The sequence below is a fragment of the Aphelocoma coerulescens genome, chromosome 3, assembly GCF_041296385.1.
Source record: "Aphelocoma coerulescens isolate FSJ_1873_10779 chromosome 3, UR_Acoe_1.0, whole genome shotgun sequence".
Lineage (NCBI taxonomy): Eukaryota > Metazoa > Chordata > Aves > Passeriformes > Corvidae > Aphelocoma > Aphelocoma coerulescens.
In genome coordinates this window covers 18200456-18226791 of record NC_091016.1, presented here as the reverse complement: position 1 = coordinate 18226791, position 26336 = coordinate 18200456, and the positions used below count along the sequence as shown (strand labels likewise).

At 42.8% G+C, this 26336-nt stretch overlaps 1 protein-coding gene across 1 annotated transcript in view; it reads left to right on the top strand.

Annotated features, from left to right (window-relative positions):
- The window catches only part of PARP1 (poly(ADP-ribose) polymerase 1), a 32839-nt gene extending 6963 nt beyond the window's left edge, over nucleotides 1–25876 (top strand). The window contains exons 5-23 of the mRNA XM_069009283.1: nucleotides 3936–4032; nucleotides 5452–5568; nucleotides 7060–7236; nucleotides 7666–7807; nucleotides 9349–9489; nucleotides 10199–10441; nucleotides 11373–11441; nucleotides 12169–12301; nucleotides 13454–13649; nucleotides 14933–15061; nucleotides 18341–18424; nucleotides 19260–19382; nucleotides 19900–20028; nucleotides 20737–20835; nucleotides 21397–21549; nucleotides 21867–21994; nucleotides 22364–22425; nucleotides 23498–23612; nucleotides 25043–25876. Of these exons, the coding sequence (XP_068865384.1) occupies nucleotides 3936–4032; nucleotides 5452–5568; nucleotides 7060–7236; nucleotides 7666–7807; nucleotides 9349–9489; nucleotides 10199–10441; nucleotides 11373–11441; nucleotides 12169–12301; nucleotides 13454–13649; nucleotides 14933–15061; nucleotides 18341–18424; nucleotides 19260–19382; nucleotides 19900–20028; nucleotides 20737–20835; nucleotides 21397–21549; nucleotides 21867–21994; nucleotides 22364–22425; nucleotides 23498–23612; nucleotides 25043–25124 (2419 nt within the window). The 3' untranslated portion in view covers nucleotides 25125–25876. The remainder of the gene's footprint in view (nucleotides 1–3935; nucleotides 4033–5451; nucleotides 5569–7059; nucleotides 7237–7665; nucleotides 7808–9348; nucleotides 9490–10198; nucleotides 10442–11372; nucleotides 11442–12168; nucleotides 12302–13453; nucleotides 13650–14932; nucleotides 15062–18340; nucleotides 18425–19259; nucleotides 19383–19899; nucleotides 20029–20736; nucleotides 20836–21396; nucleotides 21550–21866; nucleotides 21995–22363; nucleotides 22426–23497; nucleotides 23613–25042) is intronic.
- Nucleotides 25877–26336: the final 460 nt, after the last annotated feature.

The following is a 26336-nucleotide window of genomic DNA, read 5'->3' as shown; positions in this document are numbered from 1 at the left end:
CTTCTGGGATGCAAAATATGAAGGCTTTGTAAAGGAAGGCCACAAAGTAGTTTGCCAAGTCACTGTGTAAATAGAAGCCTAGAATTGCATTGGAAAAAAGCTTACGCTGGTGATGTAGGGTAATGTGAACCAGGATCTCACACCAGAAAAGCAGCAGGATGTCTCATCTTTCCTGCTTTCTGAGCACTGCCTGAACAAGCCCCTCAACTGTGAAGTTGCTGGCTGGTTCTTATGCTCCACTACCTTGTGCTGTTTGGGCTGTGTGCTTGAGCCAAGGGTGGTAAGGGTCAATTGGAAAAATAGCTGTCTGTCAAACAAACTGCATGAGCAAGAGCGTAAATAACAGCATGAGTGGAGAGGTGTGGTGTGCTAACTATCTGGTGATTTAACTGCCAAGAAAGCACAGGAGTAATGGAGAAGCCAAAAGAAGAGCACTCCAGAAACTTGAATGAGATGCAGTTACCTCAGATAATTCGCCTTGTGCATTCGATGAGATAACAGAAATTAACCCCAGAATTTACAGCCTCTTGCAGAAATTATGTTGGTGTCTGTTGCAAGTGAGATTCTCCAAATGATCTTTAAAGATATTTCTAATTGTGCTGTGTTCAAATTATATTTTGACTCAGAAGTCTGTGCAATTCAGATGTGACACATCCAAATTCAGGTGCTGCTACTGCATGTCCAGCCCATACTCCGAGGAGAATCTCAGACTTTGGGACTGCCCTGTGAGTCCTTTGTGTAAGAGTGGCATTGTGACGTGCCTTTTCCAAATGGGAGAGGTGAGGTGCTGAGCAGGGCTACCAAGAATAAGTTGGAAAATCCTTGTGAAGGCCAAATATGGGAAGATTTACTGCAAGGATTGTGGCTCCTTTCCTCAGCCAGTTCTGGGTGAGACATGCAGCCCTCCCTTGGGCTATGAGCTGTCCTGTCTAAGCACCAGCACTCCGCAGACCTGGGAAAAGAGGCTCTTGTGTCCTTGCCTGTGGCTTCTCTGTGGAGTGAGTGCCTGTATGCTGGTGTAGAAAATGCAGTAGCAACTCGTGAGCTCCTTTTGACAGTATTTCTTTGGTAGTGTGTGTTTTGCCCTCCTGCTCTGAGCTGTAATACTTCCTGTATTTTCTGCCTCGCTTGTTTAGATGGAATTGCTGCCCAGGACAGGAGCAAAGTGTCACTCTGGAGATGTTATGCAGCACTGGATTAGCTGCAGAGGTTGCCTGAGGCAAATGCTAAGTGCTCAGGTCTGGCAGTGCTTTACAGGGAGGTGAAAAGGGGAGTTCTTGTTCCTCCCTTCGTGGGCTGCTTGCTTTATCCAGGGTTGCTGTGACTGTCCTTTCCACCTTTTCATTGTAGGGAGGGGAAGAGGGGAACATGAAAAATAGAGTAGATGGTCAGGAAGGGCCAGGCTAGAGTGGGACAGTTCACTTCCCTCTTCATCTTCTCTGAAGTTGGAATAAATCTTGTGCGTCCTCCATGAAGGTGAGAAGTGGTTTGCATTGCCAGGGAAGTACCAGTCCTTCCAGGCAAGCTATTGAGCTGTGCCTGTCAGAGGTGTAAGACTGTCCCTTCCCCAGCAGGAGAAAGGGTGTGCACAGTAGCACCCCACTGCTGTGAGCAGCACACAGTATTGGGGCTCAAGGATGGAAGACCCCTGTGTGTTGCTCAAGGATGGAAGACCCCTGTCTTCTTGATACGTGTCAGTCGGTGTATTTTACTGATTGTTCTAAAATGTGCTGTTTTGGGAAGATGCAGGATGAATTCAGCTTTGCCATTCCCTTCTCCAGGAGACAAAAGATGATTAGTGTTTGCTTTAACCTTGGGCACAGCCAGGCACAAAAGAGAAGGTGGTGACCAACAGCCTTATGCCTCCCTGTAGTTGGGATGATGCCTCCCACTCCGTGGTTTGTTCCAGTGGCTGGAGCAGGTACAGTAATCACTCTGTCTCCCAGAGCAACTGCTGTCCCCTTGACTGGGAGGAGAAGCTGCCAAAAGTGTGAGTCGCTGCTGGAATTTGGACGCTTTCCCTGGGCCACAGGGCCTCTCAGCAGAGTGATCGCCTTCCAGCGGCTGCTGTGCTGGATTTTCTCCTTTTGGAGACCAGGAGACAAGTTCCATTGTGGGAGTGAGTGCTGGCTTGCTGGAGGCAGCCTGACTGTCAGCCGACTCTGCAGATAGGCAGGGCTGGGCACCCTTCCTAAGCACTTGCATCATTAAACCCCTGGTCTGGGAAGGTGAAGCAGAACGCTTTGTACTCAGGCTGATAAGTTTTTTACAGATTCTGTTGTGTACCCCTGGCTCTGTTAAAGCTTGAGAAGATCACTGCCCTCTTGGTGGGGCTCAGTGGATGTTCTGGTCTTGCTCCCTGCAGGGGCTGCAGCCGAGGAGGAAAGAGGACATGCTTAGCCTGGGGACTTTAGGAGGCACTGCTCAGTGCGTGCTGGAGTCAGTCCTGCCACCTTGGTTGCGGCTTGCATGATTTAGAGCACAGGATGGAGTTTTTCTCAAGCAGCTGCTGGCAGCACAGTGTGTCTGTTTCCACGGGGCAGGGAGATGTACAGCATAGTCCCTGCTCACTGATGGCACCTGGCAGGGGCACAGCTGGAAGATGAGCTCTTCTGCAAAACCAGCCCCTCAAAGTGCTCTGAGCTATAGTTTGGTCAGAGGTGCTGATGATGGGCTGTTGTGGCCACTGCAAATAAAATGAGCAGTTAGCCCAATTTTAGGGCCAGGAGAGTTACTAGAACGTACAGGTCTCATGCAGGAGTCTCTGGGAGGAGAGTACCTCTTGACATCCTCCTGCAGCAGCTTTACAGCTGTCATACAGAGTTAGTCTTAATGGGAGCAAAATCCTAGAAAGTGAACTGTTTAAAATTGCAAGTAGGAGAGCAATCAAGAATGCCAACTTCATGACTTAACCATCAGCCACAGCTTACAAAGCTGAGAGAGGCTTTCTTAAAAAGAAACCTGGCTGATGTTTTGTAACTGAAAGCAGCTCTGTCAAAATGGAGTGTGAGATCCAAGCTGTGTTCATGCTCTGCCTCGAGTTGCAGGCCTGTCCTACCTCAGCTGGAGCAAAATTTCCCATGGTGTTCTCACAAGGAGAACACACACTCCAGGCAGACAAAGGGGATGACATGCCTCTGGAAATGTAAATTATCTTTTTCAGAGGTCCCTTGTCCTATTGAAGTCTGCCAAAATCCCCTAGTTTTCATTTGGCTTTCTTTTTCCAGTCTTTCTTGAGTAGTGTTTTCTGTAATTTCTCCCTTCAGCTCTAAGGCCTAGCAAATAGCAATAGATTTACACACACGCAACTCCCAACAGTACATCACAAAACCATTGTGAGCCTGGAAGCATTTTCCAAGCAGAAACTTGCACCTGTTTGATTTCAGAGGCCTGACTTAATTCCAGGCTGAAGAGAAACTAGATGGGAAATACCTAGTTTCCCAGTGTGTTAGCTCCTTAAAGTTACCGTGTTTGCTGTCCTTTAATTCGGTATGGGCTGTCTAAGCTGATCAAGCTGTTGATTCAGCTGAAAGGCACTGTGGTCTTTTAACCTGCATTGCTACACCTCCCCACGTTTGGAGAGCTGTTCAGGGATCCTTAGGTATGCCTTTGGTGTAACTAATACAGGTGTAGCTGAATATGCCTGAGAATGCTGCAGTCTTTCACGTGCTCTTCTCCCACACCGTATGGTTACCCCATGGAAAACCTCTTAAGTGTAACTGACCTGATTGAGGCAGCTCACATTGCAGAGCCAAGTGCATGTCTATAATCTAGCACTGAGGAATTTGAAAAATGGCTTTGCCTGCCAACACTGAGGATATTCAAGCCTCTGCAGATATCGGCAGTCAGTAATCTGAGCTCTGGTAACTGCTGGACAGCCATTGCAATAACTTCCTTTTGTGTGTGTGTGGTTTTGTTTTGTTTTTCTGTATTAGAAAGAGAAAAGGAGAAGAGGTGGATGGAAACGTGACTGCGAAAAAGAAGCAGAAGAAAGAAAAAGAGAAAGAATCAAAGCAGGAAAAACAGCTGAAGGTGAGTTTTAGCTGCTCACAACCTAAGAACTGCTTTGTTGGAAGAATGCAGTGTCAGGCACTCACTGAAGAGCTGGAGCCTCTAGAGAAGGCAGTACCTTGTACCCAGAGAGAGCAGTTGCAGCACAGACGGTCCTTGTGTCCTGGCACAGGAGGTGCCGTGTCACTGAGGCTTTGCTGAAGGCAATTCACCCTGCCCCTTTCTCTCGAAAGACAGGAAGGGTGTTCTCTAGGACTTGTGCTTATTGGATTTAAATAGATTAGGTTAAATGCCTTTCTTCTGAGAGGCTGGTTCTGTGCTCCTTCCTGTGTCATGTGGCTGGAGCTTGGAGCCCGAGCACTGTTGCAGAAAAGCTTGGAAAACAATAAATAGCTCATTGTAAAAATTAAACAGAGACAAAGCGCACAACTACATTACTGAAAAATCAAATCTCTTTTACCCTCTGGGGAGATGTGTTCAGTTCTTGGGTACAAATTGTGATAGATCACAGCTTTCTACCTTTCACTTTCTAGAATATTGTGGGAAGAATTCCCAGTAGAGCTTCAGGAATTTTGAATTTATTGAAAGTTCCCAAGAAAAAAAACTAACAAGCTGCTTTTGCTGCAATTGAAATTTTAATGGAGCTGTAGAGAAACGGCGTGTCTGGCTTTGAACAAAAGTTTTCTCTTTTGTTGTGTTGGCAGCACCTTAATTTTCAAAAATCCCAGCTGAGATGTTTTTAAGGCTTTGCTGCTGCAGGGAAGATGTTTAGAACAGATCGAGGCATTTTGTGGATCACGGTTAGCTTTGGGTTCACTTTTTTAACAGCATTTCATCAAGCATGGTCATTATCACTGAAAATTAAACTATTTAACCCATCAACCACTTCTTCCAGGGTAGATTACATTTTAACTGTAGCCAGTGGATAACATTCAGAAACCATCTGAGATATTTTAGGATGCTTCTTTGCTTCCTAACCCTTTCAAGTTTTGTAGAAAGGCCCAAAAGAATGTGCACGCTCCTGTGCACTGCTGCAGGTGTCTGATCTGGTAGAAATTCCTCTAATGCTTAGTTATCTTAAAAGTACAGTGGCAATCAGCATTTCTGATTTTTGTTTTTGATGGAAGGCTCAAATGCAGCTACATCCCCACTGTTCTCAGTGTCAGCTGAGTAGGTGAAATTTGCAAAGAATGTTGAGAGCTTTCTAAGTAAGGGCTCTGATATTTGAAGGATGTGATTTTAAGGATCTGTTTTAGGTGTTTGGTAAAGTGTGTGACTCTCCCTTTTGGTAAAGTTACTGGTTCTTGGAGCTCTTAATCTCACAATCTGTGTTTAAGATAACATGGACTTGCTAAAACCTTGTGTACACACTGCAGTTTTAGGAGTGTTCTTAGCTACTTGCAATCAACTGCTTTCTAAGCTGCTGGGTTATGTCAACAGGAGCAGACAGAGCTGATCTGGGGCATCAAGGATGAGCTGAGGAAGGTCTGCTCCACTAATGACCTGAAAGAGCTGCTGATTGCCAACAAGCAGGAGGTCCCCTCCGGGGAGAATGCCGTGAGTTGGTTGTAGTTGCTCTGCGTGTGTGCGGGGTCTTGGAATCGGTGAAGCTGCCCTGACCCAATAATGCTGCAAGGTCCATGAGTCTGAAGAATGTTCCTAACATAACACTTAAGAAGGAAATTTGGTGCAAAGCCCAGTCCTTCTCTCCCAGGACTCTGTTACTGCTGTTACACTTGCTTGTGAAGGGCGGTGTGGTGGTGAGTGATGCTGAATTCAGCACCGTAGTCGTGGTGTAGTGCTTTTATTCTGCTATTCTCAAAGTGGTCCGTATTTTTTTTGGTGCTGGCTCTTCATGAGCAGGTTAGTTAAGGCATTGCCTTCACATTGCCTCCCTCAACTGTTAAATTATGCAAAATGAAGCAAAAACTGTACAAATTCTTTCCCAGTTTCTTTTCTAAAAAGAGTCCGTTTCAGTCTATGTAACTTGTGAAACTGCTCTGTTTCAGAGCCACATACTGCTTTAAGTATTTGTATTTATCAAGACTCTTTAAAGGAGTGTGGGCTGGGGTGTGGGAAGTGTCTAGACTCAAAATCATCATGGAATACTCTTAGGCCAGAAAACCTGGACTTGTCTGAGCCTACATTCCCACCTACCTACTCATGTGCTCAGATGCAGTAGCTGGTCTTCTCCCTGGCTGTTCTGGCATGACAGCCTGGTCAGGTGCTGTGGGGTAGCTATGTTCTGAACCACAGGATTATAGAATGGGTTAGATTGGAAGGGACTCCAAAGATCATCTCTTTCCAGTCCCCCTGCCATGGATTGGGCAGGGATACCACCCCCTAGATCAGGTTGCTGAAAGCCCCATCCAACCCAGTCTTGAACACTTCTAAGGCTGGAGAATCCACAGTTCCTCTGGGCAACCTGTTCCAGTGCCTCACCACTCTCAGAGCGATGGATTTATTCCTAATATCCAATCTAAACGTACCTTCTTTCAGTTTAAAGCCATTGTCCTGTCACTACATGGCCTTGTAAAAAGTAACCTCACTGCTCTCTTGTAGACCCTGTTTAGGTTCTGAAAGGTCCTACAAAGTCTCCCTGGAGCCTTCTTTTCTCCAGGCTGCACAATCCCTCAGCTTGTCTTCACAGCTCAAACCCTCTGGTCATTTTTGTGGCCTTCCTCTGGCCTTACGTCTGCAGGTCCATGTCCTTGTTCTGTTGGGAGCCCCAGATCTGGACGCAGTTTTCCAGGTGGGCTCTCATGAGAGTGGAGCAGAGGGGGAGAATCACCTCCCTCCTCCTCGAGAGGAGAGACTGAGCCAGGGGTGTGAGCAGGAGAAACCTTGTGCCATGCCTCTGAGGCATCATAAATCCATCAGTGTGGGTGAAGGCTTGGTTTATGCTCAGAGTGTGCGTGATGTGCTGGAAATGTCAGTGTCTGCGTGCCAGCAGCCTGGCAGCTGTGTTCTTGTGCAGCCCTGGGTAGCACAGTGCGTGCTACCAGCCTCCTCCTGCCATGACCTGCTCTGTGTTCTTTGTTGCTTTAGATCTTGGACCGAGTAGCAGATGGGATGGCGTTTGGAGCTCTGCTGCCCTGCGAGGAGTGCAAGGGGCAGTTTGTGTTCAAGAGTGATGCTTATTACTGTTCAGGGGATATCACTGCCTGGACCAAGTGCGTTGCTAAAACGCAGACTCCCAACAGGAAAGACTGGGTAATCCCAAAGGTGGGTGTTCACTGCATATTTGGTGTTCTGAAGCACATGTCTGAACTGATTGAACAAGCAGCAGTCAGTGCTGGATGCCAGAGAGCAGAGTGTGCTGCACTGCTGAGCAGCTGTGACAGCGGGGAAGTCCTGTCACAGCCACATCCCTCCAGGAGCAGGCAGCTAATGCATAAATAAACCATATTTTTTCCAGCAGCACTAAATTGAAAGAGATGTTGCTGATTTGATTTGAAACTCATCATTTACCCTCTTCCAGCTTTGTTTTCTCAGTCAGTAAAGTGAGGTTTTGTCCAGCTTAGTGTGAATATCTCAAAAATCATTTCCAAGATGTGCAGTAAATACCGACATCTGGCTAATGCTCAATTTATCCTTTAAATTTTATAATAATATTTATTGGTTTTAAACTCTGCTTGTGCTTCCATCCCACAGGAGTTTCGGGAGATTCCTTACCTGAAGAAATTTAAATGTAAGAAGCAGGACAGGATCTTCCCTCCAGATGCTGTGACTGTGAACTCGGCACCTCCTCCCTCCGCATCTGCTCCTTTGTCAGAGACCGTGTCTGCACCCAGAGGTAAGTGTCTGGCTGGGCATGAATTGGTGGAGTTCAGGATGATGTTCAGGCTGCCATTCCCAGCCAGACGTGCCACCCTGAACAGTGCCACTGCTCTCCTGCCCTCAAGCAGGCAGAGCTCTCCTGGTAAAAAAGTGTCTTGTGTGCTTCATCTTCCTAGCACAGGCAGGCCCTGATATGCTGGGTTGCGTGTGGTCATGGGCTTGAGGTCCTGTTGTTTACTCACAGATCATTTTGGGTGTTTCTTGATGGTGAGGGAATGATGTGTATGCAGAATCAGAAATGTAATGGCTGATGTTGCAAATTGTATCTCAGGGTAGACCTGCTTCAAAATGCTGCCTTGCTTGGTTTCTTGGGGAGCATCCAGGGATGTCCATAATGCCAGATACTCCACATATTTTTAGGTTTTAAGGGCAAGAGGGTTATTCAGGGGTTTGTTTTGTTTCTAAATCATTACTGAGATTTGGCTTTACTGATCACTGACTCCCTTTATGGAAAATATGCCAGCCCACAAACTGGCAAAAAGTTGGACTTAAGAAACTCCCTGTAGGCTGCTGGAATGAGTTGCATGCTTTGGTGATAAAGTCTGTCTGCTAAGAACTATGCTGACTTCTTTCTTATTCAGCCTTTCTAGTTCTGGCCATAGTTTCAGGTGCAGAGCATTATTTGTTACTTGGTTAAAAAGGTGGGACTAATTCTGCTGTTAACTTTAGCCAGATGGTATTATTTTAGCAATGAAGACAAAGTAACCCAGGTCTGTTGCTGATTAGCAAATTGATTCCAGCCCCAGAGTCCTCTAAAAGTGACCTCAAAAGGCTGACTAGATTTAAAGCCAGGTTGCTTTGTTTGCTAACAACCCAACTAATCTGAGTTGAGGGGAGAAGAGGAAGCACAACCCTCGGCTGGTCAATCAGAGTTGATAGCATTTATCTTTTAGCTGTGCAAATATGCTCTTAGACACTTGCCATGTCCTGGACCAACCTGAATTGCAGTGTTAACACAATATGATGGAGCCTCAGATGGTTACCAGTTTGCTCCTGACTTGTTATGAGGTTTGCATGGTAGAACCTAAGATCAAGACTGGGACAGTGTTGCTTGAGAGATGATTCTCTCTGCAGCCTCTCAAAAAAAGATTTCCTTTTGAAAAGGCAGGAGCTTTCATGTGGCAGTGAGTTTCTCCCATGCTATCCAGGCATCAAAAAAAAAGAGAAGCGGAGCACAGTCCCTAGTAGCACAGTGCTGAAAACAGACTGATTCTTTTTCTTTTTACTTAACAAACCAAGAAAAGGGCAAATATGCCTACAAACCATTTCCCTGTCTTATATCCCTTCTGTTTGTTGGCAGCTGCAGAGCTTTCTTGCCTTTCCTCTGGGCAGGGGAACTCCCTCCTGCTTGCTTAGCACAGGTCAGACCTGCTTGGCCCCTCATCTCCCTGCCAGCTGAGCCAATTGTACAGAGAGGGGAGGATGCTGTCCCTTTGTGCTTGCTGTTTGTCCAGGGGACTCTGTGCTGTTGCTAACGTGTCATTTCCAAACCTTTAGACAAACCACTGACCAACATGAAGATCCTGGTTGTGGGGAAGCTGTCAAAGAACAAGGAGGAGGTGAAGAGCATTGTGGAGGACCTGGGAGGAAAGATGACGACAACAGCTAACAAGGCCACCCTGTGCATCAGCACACAGAGTGAGCAGCCATGCCTCGGTTACTGGTGGCTCTGCTTCAGAGCTGAGCAGATTACTTGTCCTCAGAGCTGTCTGGGGATCAGTGTTTGGATTAGGGGGAGAGTTTTATGTGCATACATGGCCACATATGGCCTGAGTGTGCTTGGAAAAGTAAAGACAGATGGGTGCTGTTTGAGTTTTGCTTACCCAGCAAGTTAACCTGGCAGGCTGTGCCTTAAAGGCTCTCTTGGGTCAGTGGCAGCTGGAGTTTGTGTGCAGACCATGGTGGTGTGCAAGCCACCTTTGTTGGGATGAGGGGTGCTGGGGGCTGTGTCCATGCTTGCCTTGGAGAAACCCCAGAGCTGACTGTGGGTGCCTGAGGGCAATTTGTTTGCTCTGCTGGCAGCTTAGAGCCTGCTCTTGTTCTGTGTTGGAGTTGTGCACACTGACTGCTGAGGTGGGAGATCTGCTCCCATCCATCAGAAAGTCCGGCTCCAGCCAAGCTCTGGGAATGGGAGAGCTGGACCAGCCAGGTAAAACAGGTGTGTTCCTGCTCTAGCCCAAGCTGCAGCTTTGAACCAAGGAGGGACTTGGCTCTCCAAAGAACATGGTGAATACGAAATGTAGTGGAACTGTGCTTTCACAAAGTGTTACAGAGCCCTGAATCATGGCCAGAGGTCTAAAACCTCACTGATGCATTTTTTTCTCCTTTTCCTATCCTGCCTCTGCAGAGGATGTGGAGAAAATGAGCAAGAAGATGGAAGAAGTGAAGGAGGCCAAAGTCCGTGTGGTCTCAGAGGCATTTCTTCAGGATGTGAAATCTTCCAGCAAGGCCTTCCAGGAGCTTGTGTCTCTCCATGCGCTTTCACCTTGGGGTGCAGAGGTGAAAATGGAGCACGAGGAAATGGCTGTGGATGGGAAGAGCAGCAAGCCCCCGAGTACAAAGAGCACTGGGAAGGTCAAAGAAGAACAAGGTGAGGAACAAAGCAGTTGTTTCTCCACAGACCTGTTCAGAACTGTGCATGCACAAAACAAACCTGGGTATAGTCTGTCCTTACTCTTTTCTTGAATTTTCTGCACTTTTTCTCATGATAAGTTTATATAATGAACATCAGGGCAAGACTAGCTTTAAGTAAACATGAAACTGTCTCCTGAGCTGGCTCTTGTTTCCCCCACTTCAGTCTGCCCAGGCTCCCTGCCATCAGTCCAGTCTCTTCCTCGTAACACATCAGCTTCTCTGCCAGTCTGGCTCAGTGTTGCAGCTCCAGTGAGCTACTGGGACACCAAAATGACAGACTCTACCCAGGGGGTGTTGGCAAGTGAGAAAATACTGAGGTCCAGAGCGCCGAGTCTTTTTAACAGAGGAGGAAAAATACTGGTGGCATTGCTCACCAATGCCATTGACAGCTTGCATTATTAACCCTGGATGGTGAACAAAACCATCACATTTGCTCACATCCCTTCAGAACCTCTTCTCTGTGTCCTCCAAGTGGAAGTTTCTGTCATACAGTTGGGTGTGTTATTGCCAGGCTGTCTCACCACAGTAGCATCCCCAGAGAATCCAAACACTCCTGGGAGGTTTTTAAATCCCAATTTCACATTTGTGGTTGTGTTTATCTGCAGTGCAGGTGAAAAAATTATACAGTCCACCCCTTGGGGCCAGCAGAAAAGAAATAGAGAGAATCTGGGGAAATCTAATTTCTCATTTACTTGCTGGGGTGGGGTGGGGGCTGTGATTTGGCTGCTAGAACTAGGTAAAAAAAAGCTGTTGAAGTCCGTGTGCTCATATACAGGGAATCTGATTCACCTTAGGGTGATAATTATGCAAATTGAGAATTTTAAAGGCTGATTCAAGTCAGACTGTGTTGCTCACCTAAGAAAAAAATTAACTGTCTTTCACTGCAGGACCTAGCAAGTCTGAAAAGAAAATGAAGCTAACAGTGAAGGGTGGAGCAGCAGTAGACCCTGATTCTGGTGAGTGATAGCAGTGCCTGTGCCTGCACCACCCACAGTCGTCAGGATGCGTGATGGTTTGCAAAATGTTTTTTTCTGTGAAAGGATGAGGGTTCCATAAAGGAGCATGAATTTTTAAACCTCTTTCATTGCTGTCAAAGGAAGCATATTGATTGGCATCTGATGCTGGATATTCCAGGATTTTCTAGTGCAGATTTCAGAAGGACCACTTAAACTAAGGCATGCACCTTGTTCAGCTTTAGGATCTCCTGTCAGTGGAGTGAATAAAGGCCCAGCCAGCAGAGGACACAGGTTTAGCATGAGCATCTATTGATGCTGCTCTCCAAACCTGTGGTGCATGGATGTTCTGACAACTTGTACTGCATCCAAGGCCAGCCTTTGGTTTTCACTCCATTTGCTAATGGGACGCCTGCAGAGCTGCTTCTCTCCTGAGGATTCCTTCTGCTGGTCACACCATGTTTGATCTTAGATTTTATCAAAGGCTACAATTTTTTGCCCTCTAGTTAGGGTTGATGTTCACTCCAGTTTATCTAAAGGTGTGTGCTCACAATTCATTAAAAGGAAAACATGCTCCAAGTAGTTTTGAATGAGCTGTGTGGTCACTGTTTTTGCAGTATTTTTGTTAAACCACACTGCTGCGTGAAACACTTGGATGAGTGCAAATGCAGGAAGGAGAGCTAAAACAGTAACCTCCTCCTCTGTGTTCTAATTTGTTTCTCCTCTGCAGGTTTGGAGGATTCTGCTCATGTCTTTGAAAAAGGTGGGAAAATTTTCAGTGCAACCCTGGGACTAGTAGATATTGTGAAAGGAACAAATTCCTATTATAAACTGCAGCTGCTAGAGGATGACAGAGAGAACAGGTGAGTTTAGTTTTCCCTCAAAATACTTTTGTTCACTTTTTTCTAATAAATACTGGATTTTTGACACGCCAAAACCCAAGTATGAGTAAAATGTCTTTGGGGAGATAACAGATTGGTATAGTTACTTGAAAAAAACCCCACTACAACACAAACAAAAAAACCCAAAAAACTAAAAGAACTTCTCCAGACCTACCAAACAAGCCACCCATGGAGAAATCTCTGCTCTGCATGGAGACATTCTTTGTTGTATTGACAAAACCTAAGGTGGGGGGTTTTCCCCCATATTCTCTGAGTTAATTTTGTCTTCTAATTGCAGAGCTGTAACCTTGGGAAACAAAACCAGATTCTGGCTGTTCTACCACAGTGCAATCCTGAATTGTGTGCCCTGAAGCATAACAAAATGCATTAAATAGTCAGGAGCTGATCGTGTGTTTAGCTTTCCAGTCTCATTGGGTGCATGGCAGAGCTGTCCAGTGGTTGCATTGCTAATTAGATGGAGAGATTGAGAGGGTTCTTTAAAATGAAACTGCCCCTGCCAAGCACATAAATGACACAGAATCCAGGGTAGCAATGACCGTGGTTCAGCTCCAGATTTATTGCACTTTACCATGTTTATAATAAGCTTTTGTTGCTGCCTCGTGTATGAGGTTGTATCAAGTGTGGGGTTCAGTACGTGGAGGGATTTCAGTGCCTGCATTTCATACGTGACATATTGGAAAGGTTGACTGATTGTATCCCCATAAATACTGCAGAAGCTCACCCAAGGTGGTGTCAGTAGTACAAACAAATACTTGATTTACTTCTGGTTTCTCTAAAATACTGAACTCTGGGGCCCGAGGCTTAAAGATGCATTGTCTTTGTTTTTCAAATATACGACCCCAGTAGTCTGAAGATTTGTATTTGCAAAACATTAAGACTGAAGAGATGTTAGCCTCTTTTTTCCTGCTGGGCACCCATTTATCCTCAGGGATGTAGTTCTGGTGTGTTAACACTAGGCATTTTTATGCTAGTTCTTGGACATATGGTGACTCCTCTGTTGATTTCCCACAGTCACAGGTAAGTGAGTGTGTTCCATAAAATTAATGGTATGCCAATGGCTGATAGCAGTGGAGTAGCTGATGCCTGTTCTTTTCTCCCATTCCATTTCTCCAGATACTGGGTGTTCAGATCCTGGGGTCGTGTGGGCACTGTAATTGGCAGTAACAAGCTGGAGCAGATGCCATCAAAAGAAGATGCCATCGAGCAGTTCCTGAATTTGTATGAAGAGAAAACTGGCAATTCTTGGCATTCAAAGAACTTCACTAAATATCCCAAAAAATTCTACCCGCTGGAAATAGATTACGGACAGGTAACCCTGAAATGCCCCAGTCCAGGTGGAGCATTGCTGAGATTCCTCGCTGTCGCTGTTCTGTGCTTACTCTTGGATCACTTGCACTTAACAAACCAGGGAAATGAAGTGCAGCTGTTGCATCTTCTCTGTGCTACAGGAGAGAGCAGTAGATCAAGGAGTACCATCCATTAAAATAGACCTGCTGGGAAATTAAGGATTTTTCTGTTATCAGATCTGGTGTCCCTTCAGTGCTTGTTCCTGTTTACTCTGTAATTTTAAGGATATTAATTTGAATTTAATTCAGTAGTCAGTTCACATACATTCTGTCTGAAAATGCAATTTTTTAAAATTTAAAATAGATTCTACTCATCTGTCTACTGCCTCCCAAATCTTCCCAAATGCTGAAGCAACTCCTATGCAGCATTTCACTTAATGCACATATTGAGCAGGCTGAGAAAGAGAAATTATTCACTGCCAGTAAGATTTGGCTATTTAGACAGCTAAGCTAAATAAGAATCCTCTTCCTTCTTTCCAGTGGGGGTTTTTGTGTTTATTTAAAGGCATACCTGTAACCTGAACTATTTTCAGACTAAATAGTTGAATGCTGTTAATAGCTATAAGGTTGCCAGAGAACATATTTTCAAGACATTGTATTTTCCTGTGACCAGATTAATGGATGTCATCTTTCAGTGCAAACCACTTGAAGCTTGGCTTAAATTCTGGAAATTTGGATATTGCAAGGGCAAAGTGTCTGTTTCAGTGTAATATACAGTGTTACTCAAAGCACCTGGCTGATTTATTCGTGTAAGGCTCTCTCCATGAAGGCATTGAGATGGTATTATGGCTAATTGATGATTCCCGTACACACCTACAACACTTTTTATTACAAAAACTTGGTGAAACTAGTTATTACATCTATTTTGTCATAAAAGCAGCAAAGTAAACAGTCATTTTTTCATATGAAAGTCTCTATGCAGCAGAAAGCTTGCAGAAAAAGTAATTAATACTTGCTTGAGGTGAAGCAGAGATGCAAAGAGAGTTCCTATTCCCTTCATTCTTCTTTCTGCTTGCTTTTTACAGTGCCATCTCTTGAAATAACATCTGCCAAATTACTGAATAGGTGGTTTTTTTAAGCCCACTTTGTTCCAGAATGTCAGAGCAGTGTCCCACGCTCCCCATGAACTTCAGGCTAGTCATAGTATGCACACACTAAATTGGTTTTGAGTTGTTGCCATGGCATCCAGCCTGTTACTTTTATCCTTTGTGATTTTGCTAATTCTGATACTATTTTTACCTTTCAGGATGAAGAAGCTGTCAGGAAACTGACAGTAGGTGCTGGGACAAAATCAAAACTTGCTAAGCCAATCCAAGATCTTATTAAGATGATCTTTGATGTGGAGAGCATGAAGAAAGCAATGGTGGAATTTGAGGTGACTACACACATTCACGTTTCTCCCTTCTAACCTTCCATCATGCACAAACAGAAGCAAGTTCTTTGTAATCCAGGGTGCTTCATACTTCCCAAAAGTCAAGTGTGAGTTTTAGATCTGTCTTAAAAAAAAGGCAAGAGCCTGTCTGGAATATACCAAGCCCTGGAAGTAGTAACTTAGTAATGGCACATGCAGTTCTTAAAACACAGGTGCATTCTTTGTCTATCAATGTCTTCAATTTAACAAGCCTGTGAGAGAATTGTGTGCCAGTCCTGGGATCAGTAATCTTTCTGTGGTTTTGTTTGTTTGTGTTTTTCTCCGGTCACACATGCACAGTGACTGCTGTTTGCTGAATGCTCCTAAAGTATTAATACAGATAACCAATGTGCTGGTCATGTGACGCTGGTGACACTCCTTTTTTCTAAGCAGGGAACCACATTTGGGGGCTGGGAAGTGCACAAATACCATGGATTTAGGTAGCAAATGAGATGCAACTCAGACTAGAGAAATGCTGCCAGTTGATACATGCACTAATGGAAGTGTCTCATCCAAGTCCAGATCCTCTTCTGCACAGGGTGGACTTGAGATTGTTTCGGTTGTATTTCTCATTTCTTCTAATAAAATTCTATTTTCATCCATTCTTCTTTCCTCCATACTTCTTGATCAATCCTTATAGCAAGCCTTCAAGAAAGTGGTTTGGTAGCATGATCTGTCTCTCCTTGCACTGTTTTACTGGTGTGCAGAGATCCTGCTGTTTGTTTTAAGGCAGCCATTCAAACTAATTCTAAATAACAAATTTCAGGTTTTTTCAGCCAGCTTAGTTATCCTGCCCAAAGACTCCATATTTAAGTTGCTGCTCTTTGCTCTCTGTATCATTATTTGGTGTATCTACGAACAGCTTTGCACCATTTTCTGCAGTTTACCTAAAAGCTTTCATGGCTTGCCCAACATTTTGTAGTACCTTGGGTTAATTATGTTCTTCTATATCTTCAGTGGTGTTTTACATCAAAGTCTTGTGAAATATGAATAATTTTTTGTAACTGTAACTGGCTAAAGACTCTGAACTGATCATCATCTCATGTCATTTGGTTTTGTAGAACTCTCTTGAAACGATGTTAATTCACACCATCTGCAGATCTATAGCAGAACTGAGACTCCAGATGGGCCAGTCCTCCTATTAGATTTATCTTCCTGTACTGATGCTGCTGAACAGCTGTTTTCTGTTAGAGGAAATAATATTTTTTGTAATTAGTGGTTTCTTTGTGTCCTCCAGAAATGACTGTTTAGTTCCTTTAATCAGCCTGATCTTGAGTATTTTGTTCCATCCAGGGACGTCTTGCTTTGCCAGAACTCTAGCAAATTCTTAGTCTTTCCACTGCATGACAGTGGATTTATCTGATGTATTTATCTTCCTGCTTCTAACTTAGCTTTCAAGAATTTCACCTCACCAAGCATACAGGAGTTTATTACAATTACCTATGTCATTGTTTTAGATTAAATGGCTTGTTAGAGGACTGAGTCTACTCTAGTGCTGTGCCCTCCCTTGCCTGGGTGGAAGGCAAACATCTCCCTTGCCTCTTGTGATGATCCTGGTGGACACATCTGTGATGTGGAGCTAGTTCTTCCCATTGCCCTCAGTGCACCTAGCAGTAATTTCAGTGCTGTTGTTTTAGGCCCAGCCCTTTGGCTGCTGTGCTCTTCTGGCACATCTAATGATAAAGCTTTGGGTGCAGTTTAGCTTAAACCAGAGCTTAGCTCTGCAGGACTCTGTCTACCTCCTGTGAATCATAGGAGATTCCAGCCTTTGGCTATTTGTGGACTCTGTCAGAATTGTGCTCCTAAATCACGTGACTAGTGATTTAGTTTTATTTTTTAAGTGTTTTATTTTTTAAGTGTTAGTGTTTGTGTGTTAGTTATTATATGTGTTACTTTACAAGTTTATATAACTTACAATTATTATAAGTATTACAATTATTATAGGTTATTATATTCTGCACATCCAAGTTAAGTGGCTCATTTTACTTTTATGTGTCCTGCATGATTTTTCAGCTAATAATGACATAATACAGATTGGTACAGGTGGTACTCAGCAAGAGAGTATTGGCCCTGAAAGTTTGGGAGCTATAAATCTATTGCAGATTGGTTTTCATTGGATTATTAATCTTGGCTTTGTGCCTCTCACGTCCCCAAGTCAAGATCAGTTTTGAAGCCTGTCTTCCCTCTTGCAGCCTATCTTGGCTTTTCTTGGTATCTGGCTTTATGTATGCTTAGCTGTCACTAAAGGTGAAAGTTCCTAAGCCCACTACAGGATGGAAATCTCCATGCAAAATCACTTCAGGTCTTTCATTCCAGTGTCTGTGGCTTAGAAGAGCCTTCTGAGTTCATCTTGCAGAGAAGATTTGCATACAGCTGGGTTTCCTAGATCCATAGTGGATAAATAATGTGGGACTTAGCCAGACAGTGTGTGACAGTCATGGTTTCATAAGATCTTCTGTCCATGAGCTAATCTTAAATCCATCAACTTCAGTAAAAACTAGTTTGACCTGCAAGAGTGTGTGGTGAGTACTGTCAAGAGTCTAGAGGGCATAAGTATAATCTTTCTAAAAGACTCCACTGGGCTTGATTTTTATTGAACGTTTTTGCATTCAGATGGTCCTTTAACAATGTAAGGATTTCCAGCACTCTCCCAAGATCCATCAATACACAAAGAAAACCAACATCTAAATTAAATCAGTGGATAAATGCGGGCAACCAAGACCATTGCTTTTAACTTAGTTGAGGGGTTTTGGCTCATTTTTCATAAATGAATATGAAGCACCTCACAGCCTCTTTGTATTTGACCGTTGATAATTGTAGGGTAGAGTTGGAAGAGGGTGTCTGGGTTGTACCTAGAGACACAGATGATCTTATGAACAAGAATTACTTCGTTCAGTTTGCTTCTTTGCCAGCCTTAAGTCTATCGTTACTTATGTGTTCAAGGAATGCATCTGACATGAGGTTAATATTAAACTTCATGCCAGACACTTAATATCCTATTTTTGTGTTGCCCTAGCATGTGTGCTTAGCTTTCTATTGCAGTATTCCTTTGGTAATAGGATGTCTTCTCAATGGTGTGTCCTTCTGATGTAATTCCTCAATCCACAGAGTCCAAAATGTTTCCATTCTTTGTGTGGTCAGTGCTATTAGCATGGAAAAACTAGTTCTCTAGAAACCAGAGAGGGAATGCTGCAGTGGTTTAAATGTAGTGAAATTTGGGTTTAATACTTATATCTTTATCAGATTGACTTGCAGAAGATGCCATTGGGAAAACTGAGCAAGCGACAGATCCAGAGTGCATACTCCATCCTGAATGAGGTTCAGCAGGTGAGCATGAAAGAGATGTTAGAGTAAAAAGGGAATTCAGAACAATTCAGGGAGTTGTTCTGGGCTCAGAGTGGGGTGAATGCTGAGCTGTGCATATAAAGATCTGTGCTTTCTCTCTCTTTCTCTCTGGAGAAGAGGATGTGGCTTCCATGGGTAACCAGTTAGTTTTCTTCACTGTTGTACCAGTGTGGGCAGTACTTGGGTCTTTCATGTTTTCGTAGCTCAAACTTTAGGCTGCGCCAAACATAAGTGGCAGTTGAGGAAATGAAGCTGGTGCCTTCATCTAGTAGTGAGCTGGTGTTTCCAGCCCAGAGAAGTCTGTCAGAGGATGAGAATAAAGGTTAAGTTGACACAGGAAAGGGTCTGGTTTGGTAACGTTGCTGTATTTACACATTATGATCTGAACCATTCCAGAATCAGTACATAGTATTACCTGTACAGATTGCAAAAATGTACCAGCATAACCCATTGTTTTTGCCAAGGGCTCCCTGGCAAAGCATAGATACAGGAGGTTCTTCAGTTGTTAGAATAGACCAGAACCTTGACAAGGATATGCACCACTTACATATCCTGAAGACTTTATTTTGCGCTCCAGAAACATAATCCCAATTGAATTTTTCTCGTACACAATTCTGTGTATTTCTGTGCAAATGCTGTGACTTGCTACATGCAAGACACTTGAACAGAATTGCTCTTTTTAGTCCTTTTAGAGAGTTTCAGCATGAGCACTGTTTGTATTGCTGCTCCTGTGTTAGTCCTTAAGCATCTTGTGTGTTTTTATTGCTGTGGAGACTTAGTCTTAGTAATTTTCTTTGGTGCTTGTTGTCTTGTCTAGGCAGTTTCTGACAGTGGTTCAGAATCCCAGATTTTGGACCTCTCCAACCGCTTCTATACTCTGATTCCTCATGACTTCGGGATGAAGAAGCCACCTCTCCTAAATAACTTGGAATACATTCAGGTATTGACTGGAAACTGTGTGTTGTTGGCAGGTAACAAGTCTTGATGTCAGACATCTAGCATAGAGAATATGTGAGGTTTTAACACTTACTTAACTTCATAAAAGCACAAAGTTAAAGTAACTGTTCAAACCTTACAAACAAAAAGATATTCTGAAGAAAAACAAGTTTAACCTCATGCTTTCATGAGGTTAAACTTCATTTGTCTTCAGATTATCTTTTTGTTTGTTTATGTGCGTATGTCTGTGTAAATAATTATATGCATAAGGTATTAGAAAATAGAGGTGTTATGTGTATGTATCTGTGTGTATATTTTAATATATTTTGGGGTGTGTATATGATGCCTTAGGTCTTCAGGCATCATATATGTATTTAAAGACAGTGCTGTTGTGTTATTAGATGGCACCATGTGGCCTGTGATTGTCATAAACTTTTTAAATTTGGGGTATCCCAGACTTACTCTGAACATGTCAAAGGCCTAAGTAACATAACATAACATAACCTATTTAAATCCTTCAGGCTAAAGTGCAGATGTTGGACAACTTGCTTGATATTGAGGTTGCTTACAGCCTCCTCAGAGGTGGAAATGAAGATGGAGATAAAGACCCAATTGACATCAACTATGAAAAACTTAAAACAGATATTAAGGTAAATGAAATAAAAGGCAATGAGTGGCTGTGAATATAAGCTGATGTCCTGTTAGTTTGGAGTAAAACAAATCACCTCAGCTGTAACTGGACAGATGTATTGGCACCGAGATGGGTTAAGGAACTGGAGCATTGCGTTCAAGGAGATGCAGAAAGAGCTGAGCTGTTTTGACCTGGAGAAAAGAAAGCTCAAGGGATATTGTATCAATATCTAGGAATACCTGATGGGAGAAGGAAGGAAAGAAGACAGAGACAAACTTTCCTCAGTGGCTTCAGTGACAAGAGGCAATGGGCACAAATTGAAATACAGGCATTTGTGTTTAGACAAAAGAGAAAGCTTTTGTTGTTGATGTTGTTTGTTTTGGGTTTTTTAATTTGTTTACTCTAGCAGTGGTCAAACACTGGAAGAGGTTGCCCAGAGAGGCCACAGAGGCTCTGTTCTTGGAGGTGTTGAAAGCTTGACTGGACTCAGTCCTTGGCTGACCCTTCTTTGAGTAGTGGAATTGAAAATCATCAGTTTCCAGCATTTTCTCAGACATTCTGTGGCTGGCTGTATATCTGTGCATCTTCTCTAGCTGGGAATGTATTTCCACCTAAATGGTGGAGGAGGTTTAAAGGGGGCAGTTGAAAGCATAGGGTCGATGTTGTCATGTTATAAGATGGCTGCTACTTTGTGTGCTGAGGAAACTTCTCATTTGCCTCTTTGCAGGTTGTTGACAAAGATTCTGAAGAAGCCAAGATTATCAAACAATATGTGAAGAACACTCATGCTGCTACGCACAACGCATATGACCTCAAAGTTGTGGATGTAAGCTGGGCAGTACTGGGCTTTATCTTTGGGAGGATGGGCTATCCTAAGTTGACTCGCTTGTTTGCAATTGCCTTATATTTTTTGAGTAGCTTACCCAGTTTCCTTTGTTTGGGGGATGATTTGATAGAACATTTCCTTTTAATTAGAATAGCAAAAGTCTAAGCAGAGATGAATCTAAGCTTAATGAGGTGTTTTTGCTTTCGTGTATATTTATTTTAATTTAATTTGCTTCAAAAGGAAGGTGGAGGAGTAATCATCTGAAATTGAGCTTTAGTTCATTGAATGATTTTTTTAGAAAAATAGAGCCTCATGAAAATGCAGAAGAAAAGGTGGAGAAGTAATCAATACCAAGTACTGCGTGATTGCCGCTACCTCTTTTTTGCTAGCATGACACAGCAAATTACAAATACTAAGACCCCTCCTGATCAATTTCCTTAGCAGATCAATGTACATTGCAGATCGGATGATATTTTTTTTTCTCCCCTCTGATGAGTTGCATGAAGGTAACACTTTATTTGCTTAGTTATTCTTTCCCTCCTGTCCGCTTCTGAACTGAAGATCTTCAGGATTGAGCGTGAGGGAGAGAGCCAGCGTTACAAGCCCTTCAAGCAGCTCCACAACCGTCAGCTGCTGTGGCACGGCTCCCGCACCACCAACTTCGCCGGCATCCTCTCGCAGGGTCTGCGGATAGCCCCGCCTGAAGCTCCTGTGGTAGGTGAAACAGCTTCTCTGGCTGCCAACACCCCTGTGCCCAGAGATGGCCACAGGCAGGGACAACTTAAGTAAGGGAATTTCTGTGGGGGGAGGGCCCTGTGTTACCTGCCAGCATTCAGACAACATCGTGTCCCCCGAGTGGGTCGCACACTGGTGTCCGCGAGAGCTTGAGTTGCAGCTTTGCTCTCCTGGGAGCCCAGCCAGGTGGATTCAATGCTGCCTTTGTGTTATTGCCCCCATTTTATTTATTTATTTATTTGTTTGTTTTATTTTTTGATTATTTATTTATTTAATTATTGAATTCCTGCTTGCAGACCGGCTACATGTTCGGGAAGGGCATCTATTTTGCAGACATGGTATCCAAGAGTGCTAACTATTGTCACACATCTCAAGCTGATCCCATAGGTTTGGTACTACTGGGAGAAGTCGCCCTTGGAAATATGTAAGTAACTTAGGAAGAGTATTTGCCAAATGTGCTTAATACATCCTCATAGAGGGTGATGCTAAGATTGCAAGCCTTCTCTTCAGTGTGAAGAAAAAGCATGTGTTTTTTCTTCAGAAACAAGATTTGTTTTTTCTTAAAATAAGAGCCATTGTTGCAGGTCTAGCTGAATCTTGTACAAAATGCCAACATCATTAAAATTAGTAACCAAGACAAATAAGGGCTGTTGAGTTCCAGAAGACTAGAATTTAGATTAACTTTACATTAACTCATCGTAAACTGAAGCCTGAAAAATTTGTGATTTTTTTTTTCAACAGAATAGTTTAAGATGAATGTAAAGTGCTATTGTGTGTTCTTTGTGCTGTCCAGGTATGAGCTAAAGAATGCCTCCCATATCACAAAATTGCCCAAGGGAAAACACAGTGTCAAAGGTAAGCATTAGTAGTTCTCATTGGTAATCTGTAATTGATGGCAGACGGGTTGTAGCGCTCTGCTTAGCAAAGAAAACTATAGTCACTTCTTAGCTGTACTTCCTTTATGAAGTTGCATAATGTTGCCCTTCAGTTGCATCAGGATGTGTATGTGGTGTTCTAAGACTGAAGTTAATACACTCTGAGCATTAACACTGATGGTGCCTGAAGTTCAGGAGGAAACTTTCATTTGATGTTACACTGGAGAAAATACAAAGTGCATTCTCCAACTTCTTACTTGCTTTCATTGTAACAATACTGTGTATTTTAGAAGAAAGATGAATAGACCAGAAGAATAATTGTTTAGCTTTCAAAGTGGCTTAGAAGCTTGGACAGAAGGAAGAAGCTAAGAATAAAAGTTCAGATGGAACAAGTGCTCTCATTACACTTCTATCTGCAAAAAGCGTCATATATTGAAAAAGAAGATAAGAGAAAAGACTTAGATGTCTAATTCAAGCAAAAGAAATGGTAATCGTGACTGTCTTCTCTACCAAGATGGGAGAGTGAAGAACAGTACCTTCATTAATGAGTGGCTTTTCTTAAATTATTCATTTTGAGAGGCTTAAAAAATCAGTTGCCTAAAATAGAATAAAATATGATTTAGCACCTTTTTCAATACATACTACTTACGTGCTTCTGGATGTCAAATCAGATTTATATTGAAAATGTTAACAAGAATAAGACTTGGTTTGTTGTACTTGTCTGAAAATCTTGTGATGTTCATGTTTTCATTAATGGAGGTAGGTTACGAGAGCTGCAAATCTCTTCTGGTTTAGCTTTGATCATACAGATTAGACAATTAACAGCTGAAAGTAAAATTCTCATTTTTAATGTAGCAGAGTACAACTGCCCTAAAGATGGTGATGCTGAATTGAATAAACAGACTGTATGCTTTGTGTTATTTTGAAGATACTTCCACACTTGATTTGAAAATATATGTGATGTAGTATTTGGCTGGCTGGGTCATTTTCTATTTGTGCAAAGTCTGTGTTTGCCTTCTAGATTTGCAGCTAATGTTGTTTTCCCTTTCTAGGCTTGGGCAAAACGGCGCCTGATCCCACAGCCACTACCACCCTTGGTGGTGTAGAGGTTCCCTTAGGGAATGGGATCTCCACAGGAATTAATGATACCTGTCTTCTGTATAATGAGTATCCTTTGCTGTTACGTTGGCTGCACACGGTGTTTGAATGTTGCTACGTTTGCAGGACCTCACTAAGGCCAGTTGGGAGTTTGGCCTCACTGTGTTTTGTTTGTTTTAGATCTGCTTTGGGGGAGTATTTGCAGACAATCTCTTCTGCAAGGGGGATGATTTTACAGTTGTTGCACTTAAATTGTCATTCTGCAAAAAAAGGAAACAATGCACATACCAATTAGCTGTTCCCCAACAGGACTCCATACCAAAGCTATTGGAGTGTCCAGGCAACACTGCCCTGTAGTGTCTTGCCTAGGGACAGGGGAGGGGAATGCAGCCTGTGGTTTCACATCACTCCAGTCTGGTTTCTTCTTCATGGTGCTGTGGCAGGCCAGCTTGGCCAGCAGGAGGTGGGGGAGCCAGCTCTGTGGTCTTGCACTCTCTCAACACATCTTTTGTATTTCCCAAACCTCTGCAAGTGTTGAGGTAAGCCCCAAATGCCCATCAGAGATACAGCCAGTAAGTCTCTTTCTAGGCAGAAGTGCTTCCAAATCAATTAGTGCTTTAAATCCACAGAGGTCATAAGAATACAAATAAGTGATGTCTAAAGTCCCAGCTCGCTCTCTTCACTGCCAGTGAAGCAGGTAACCCAGTAATTAAATCTGTGGGTTTGTAGAAACTGCCTTTGGCCTTGGTGAGCTGTTTTCCTCCTACAAGCAGTATTGGCAACACAGCTCATGGCAATACTGGTTTTATCTTGAGTTTTCTTAAATACAGCATCTGTCAGATGATGAACTATAGTATAGTTGATATTAGCTGGTTGAGGTAACATGATGTGTATTTATTTTGTTTTACACTTCAGGGTTAGAGGTAAGTTTTGTGGCCTAAAGCATTCCAAAACAAATAGGTGAGCTGGGACTGTCTCTGGAAAAATAAGCATGTGCAAACACTGCCAACCGTTATAGAGGTCTTCTCTGTGATTCCAGTTTGGGTTTTCTAGGGGGAAATTAAGAGGGCATTAATGACTTTGTGCTGGAAAGTAGCAACAGAACTGCAATTATAATTGTAAGTGCTGGGTCTGAAACTGCAGCTCTCATCTAGGCTACATGGCTTCTCTGCTTAGATAGAAAGAGAGATGTATGTTGCTCTGACAAAAAATAATTTTCAGGAGGCACAGCCCCTTACTTAAGTTGGTTCACCTGCCTGTCACTCAGGATTCCTGCTGCACATTCTCCAAATGACTTAATTGCTTGTTGTTAACTATTGTATAAAACATTTTCAGATTCAAGGAAAAGTCAGATTTAAAGTTTTGTTGTTTGAGAACTGGTTAATCACACAGGCATCTGTATGGTAACATAAGTTCAAAGGTAAAGTTTCACTGTGTTTTGAGGTTTTTCTGTGTTATTAATATCAACTACTGTAATTATTCCTTGACATTCTTCCCAGATATATTGTGTATGATGTTGCTCAGGTAAATCTGAAGTACCTGTTGAAATTGAAATTCAACTATAAGACATCACTCTGGTGAACAGTATTTAGAAGCCCTGTTAGTTATACTGTAGTTACACTATAGCTTTGACTTCTGACATGCTTATGCATTGACTTCTCTTACCAAGATATCAAGAGCTAAACTGCAGAAGAGATTACTAAATCCTATTTAGTACAACACTTAGTGAAAGTTTTTATATAAAAGTGTGGCAATACATGGACCTGAATTCTGATGAGAACGAGTACCTGGTTTTGTTTTATACCGCTTCTAATTCTGGTGCTTTAAGTGTTTCTTTTAATTGACCAAACTGACAAGAAAGAAAAAAAATAATCTGGTGTTCTTAGCCAGACAGAGCTGGGCAAGAGCAGGAGAAGAAACTTGAGCATGTTTTTGATACTTGCTCTGTTAAGGTCCCCCCTTGTTTAAGAAACTCTTTTTCAGTTTTCACTTGAATAAACAATAAATGTGCATTTATTTTGAGGTAAAAAAGAATAAAAGCTAATTTCATACTAACAGCTTTATGTTTCAAAACTTCCAAATTGTTTTGGTTTTGAGTCATAATTTAAATGTATTTGGTAGAATATTCTTAAACATGGTATCTCTCTTGAAGATCAAATGCCAAATATTGAAATCTGTAGTCATGTTTCAGGAAGTTATGGTGAAATTAAAATTTGGACTTTCCACTGAGACTTCATCTGTCAACAGTTGCTGTGGTAAACATGGAAAATGAGCTTGTGGCTGTTTGAATTTAGTATTAGCCCAAATAAACCTCCTTTAAATACCTACCTTCAGCATGATGTAAGTTGGTTGTTGTAGACTCACATCCTAACAAAGCTCTAAGTTGAGTTTGGGCTCAAGCTTCATTCATCAAGACCTGGGGTGAGGTCTGTTGCTACACTGTCGGTGGTCTTGAAATCCCTGTCTCAAAACAGCAATACAAACTGATAATTTCAATGTTTCATGATGCTTGTTACTTCTCCCTTTCAGTCAGTCATTGAGCAGTATGGGAGCACTTAACCGTAGAACAACATCAGATCGTTCTCTTCAAAAATTACTGATTTCCCTGAGGCTTTAGGAAAAGTGATGGCTAATTCCCAAGAAAGGGACAGTTCAAGCCCATTCTGATGGTTCTGGCTTCACTCTCTAGCAGCCTGTGTGGAAACAGCAGACCTGTTTCCTAAAATGTTGTTGTGTCCCAGGGCCTGTTGTAAAAGGAGTTTGAAGCCAAAGTGGTTGCTAATGGTGCAGGTC